This window comes from Pteropus vampyrus, unplaced genomic scaffold (genome assembly GCF_000151845.1).
Source record: "Pteropus vampyrus isolate Shadow unplaced genomic scaffold, Pvam_2.0 Scaffold104, whole genome shotgun sequence".
NCBI lineage: Eukaryota > Metazoa > Chordata > Mammalia > Chiroptera > Pteropodidae > Pteropus > Pteropus vampyrus.
The window spans coordinates 4,491,948-4,495,389 of NW_011888885.1; the positions used below are offsets into that span (position 1 = coordinate 4,491,948).

Here is a 3,442-nt window from a genome sequence, read left to right on the forward strand (position 1 = left end):
AGCTTTAAAAAGTTCTCTCTTTTAGTATTTATGGCCTTTTGAGTTTACAAAGAGAATGAAGCTCGGAGATTACCTTACCATAATGTCTATAAACAAAAACGGCTGCCTGACGAAATTCCTCAATGGTCAAATTCTGGACTCTGAATTAGTTATCTGAGGTTCTTAACCTTTTTGGTTGCATTCACCCTTTGACAATTTAGTGAAGTATATGGTCCTCTTCTCAAAATAATGGTTGCTCAAAACATTCATAACTGAAGGAAATGCTCAATTCCAGTTAGAGGTTAGTCAAAATAAAGATGTAATGTTTTTCCCATCCAACTTCAAAGGCCCCTGAACTCTATCCAGAGAATTCTGAATGTCCACTGGTCCCATGTTATGAACTCCAGGTCATGAACCCCGACAAATTAATGGAACAAATATATCATCTGCATCAATTCTGTAGTCTTCATGTTTCAAATATTCATATGCGTAAGGCTTGCATATCCTAATTAATCAGCAATTTTCCCCGCTTATTCTAATGTCTTAATTCATTTCTTGAATTACTTAGTGTTTTATAATTTTGAAAATCTGAGAACAATGTTCAATAGCATACCACCACAAAAAGAAATACATGTGATTTAATATTACTATTATTATCCTCATTATTACCAAGGTATACTTATTGAGAAAAAAGAAAGGAAAACATTGAGAGGCAAAGATAAATGCCATGTCTTAGCAGAAGCCAGTGATCAGATACACACTCTGGCATACCTGCAGATCCACGGTAAACATCATTAACTGTACCCTAGCCAACACCTTGTTTTGCCTTCAAGAGGATGCAAGGAAGAACCAAAGCCCATTCCCTTTGATTAGTGAAATGATATGTAAAATAACCATTATATAATGTTTTCTATTTCAACATAGGACGATGGTTTAAGGCTTTTCAACTCAAAGTAAGGTCCATGGAGCACCAGCATCACCTGTGAGCTTGTCAGAACTGCAAAATCAATCCCCACCTCAGACCTAGATAATCAGAATCTGCATTTTAACAAGGTAACCAGGTGATTCATATGCACACTAAAGTCTGAGAAACACTAGAGCATGATTAGATAAACTAAGAACCTACTTGGAAAGGATCACTAAAGGTGTCTAGGAACACAGGAAAGAGAATATTGGAAACACTGAAAATAAACATAAATACCTCTAAAGTTGGCCTTACTCATTTTCAGCCACTAACAGAAAAAAAGGCTATACAGAGCTATGCCATCCCTTACAGCCCCACACGTGCCCAGTTTAACAGAACATTGCCAGTGTGCTGCAGCACATGCCAACACCATTTTCCAGGACTCACGTTAACCCAGTCAACCTCATTACAAGGGCTTTGGTTCCCAAAGGATTCATGGTGTCACTATATTTTGTGGTAATGAGGTAGGAAAATACAAGGGAAGAATAGATAAGGCAGAAGAAACATAAATTTATACCTGGTAAAGTTTATTTTTAAGTACTTTATTCTTTAAATTACATTACAACCACCAAAAGCAGTGCTTTCACTCCTCTGACAGTTAACCAAAATTCCACTATAACAAACCCCAGAAGAACTAGAAGGTATCCAAATTTCCTGAAGGTCAGAGAGGTGAAATAATTTGTTCAAGGAATTGAAACTCAGGTTTTCTACCTCATGGCTCATGTTCTTTCTGCAGCATCAATCATTAATTTTACACACAAGTATTTGCAAGTGCTTTTCTGGTCTAGGGGGATATATATTTCCAAATTGATTTCTCCATAATAAGTGCTCAATACAAAGTTAGTTCACTGGTTTCATTCAAATATATTATCTCAACAACATAATGACATTTTCCAAATACTAAAACTAAAGAAACTCTTATTTTTTCATAATTCTATGGAGAGGAAACAAGTAATTGTAAATACCATTAAATGAACTTAACTGTGGGTTGGGGGAGGTGGGAGATGGGGTTGGCCAGCTTTGTGTTCCAAAGAAACCTTACCTCTCACTTGATGCACAGGAATTAACTTTCCAGCCAGCATATCATAGACATAAAGCACCTTGCTGTGGGTACTCGTGGCTAAAACCTCTTCTCCATTAGCACTAAAGCAAGCCTTGAAGACTGGAAACTTTTCCAAATAGATGCTCTGGATTTTAGGATTTGTTTTTCCATCAACCTATAAGGAAGTACAACACATTCCTTTTGGTTATTTCCATAGACCCTGAATCCTGGTAAACACTTTTTACCTCAAGTCATTTAAAAACACATACCTGAAATAGTGACACAGAGTTATCTAGTCCAGCAACCATCACCACCTGTGCACAAGGATGGAACTGCACAGACGAGATCCGAGCAGCAGTGGGACGTTCGGCATTAGCATGTTGGCAGTTCTTTATCTGTGGAAAGATAAAAGCTGGAATTTTATCAATTCAAATAGGTTAACATTATTTTCCTTAAAGCATGAAGAAAAGACATTATAAAGTAGTTTATATGCAGAAAAAAGTGCACTGGAAAGGTAATTGAAAGACCACAAATCTGCTACCAACTAGCAAGTCATTTTACTATACAAGAATCCATTCTCACCATCCTGCAAATGAGAGGATTAAATCATTAAGGTTTAGAGCATCAGGATACAGTCATTTCCCCAAGGTACAACTATCTGGGTTAAGAGACTTTGATCTCCAGGGAAATTTTTCTTAAAATCCCGACTCTGGCATCTTTGCATTCATGGCACAAAATAAGAGGCACTGTGTGGTCATCTCCACAGTTCTATAGCTGAAAGTGGAGAGACCAGTCACAGAGCCACTGCAGTATACTGAGTGACAGATGACAGCAGTATAAACTAGGCTGGTACCAAAAGAAATAAAGAGAAATGCAAAAGGAGAAATCAAATAGGAGTCCTAAAAGATTCCTGGGGACATAATCTTCTTGATCGCTTTTGCAAAAACAAAATTTTTTTTAACTAGCTTAAGTATTTATCAAGGCAAAATGACAGCAAACACATTTAATCCCACAGATAAAAAGGAATCCATACATTTGTAACTGGAAAGCATACTGGATTTCAGAAGTAATCAGCTGGATAGCCTGACTTCATTGGCTCTCACCTTTAAGATTCCTTTAGGAAGAGAAGCTGATGTGGATATGAAATTCCCAGTCCTTTGCAACAAATCATCTTCCTCCTCTTCACTTTCATCTAAGTCAAACAAACCCACGAGATTTATTTTTAGAATCAATGAGACGGCCATTACCTACCCATATGTCTATAGTTCAAACTTCAACTCCTTTCTCAGCCTCCCAATCTCAACCACTTTATTTAAGCTGCAATTGGTAAAAGTAAAACAGCGAAATAAATTTTAAGGAGAGAAAAGAGATGACACAAACTCAATATATATGGTTCAAATCAAAGCCTGACTCTGGAATAAAAAACACATTCACAGATGGTGACTAAAGAAGGATGA

The 3,442-nt window shown here is 36.9% G+C and overlaps 1 protein-coding gene across 1 annotated transcript in view; it reads right to left on the reverse strand.

Annotated features, from left to right (window-relative positions):
- UTP18 (UTP18, small subunit processome component) overlaps nucleotides 1–3,442 on the reverse strand; it is a 32,046-nt gene that overhangs the window by 17,905 nt on the left and 10,699 nt on the right. The window contains exons 8-10 of the mRNA XM_023533504.1: nucleotides 3,089–3,177; nucleotides 2,255–2,380; nucleotides 1,986–2,160 (exon numbers count right to left, since the gene is read on the reverse strand). Of these exons, the coding sequence (XP_023389272.1) occupies nucleotides 1,986–2,160; nucleotides 2,255–2,380; nucleotides 3,089–3,177 (390 nt within the window). The remainder of the gene's footprint in view (nucleotides 1–1,985; nucleotides 2,161–2,254; nucleotides 2,381–3,088; nucleotides 3,178–3,442) is intronic.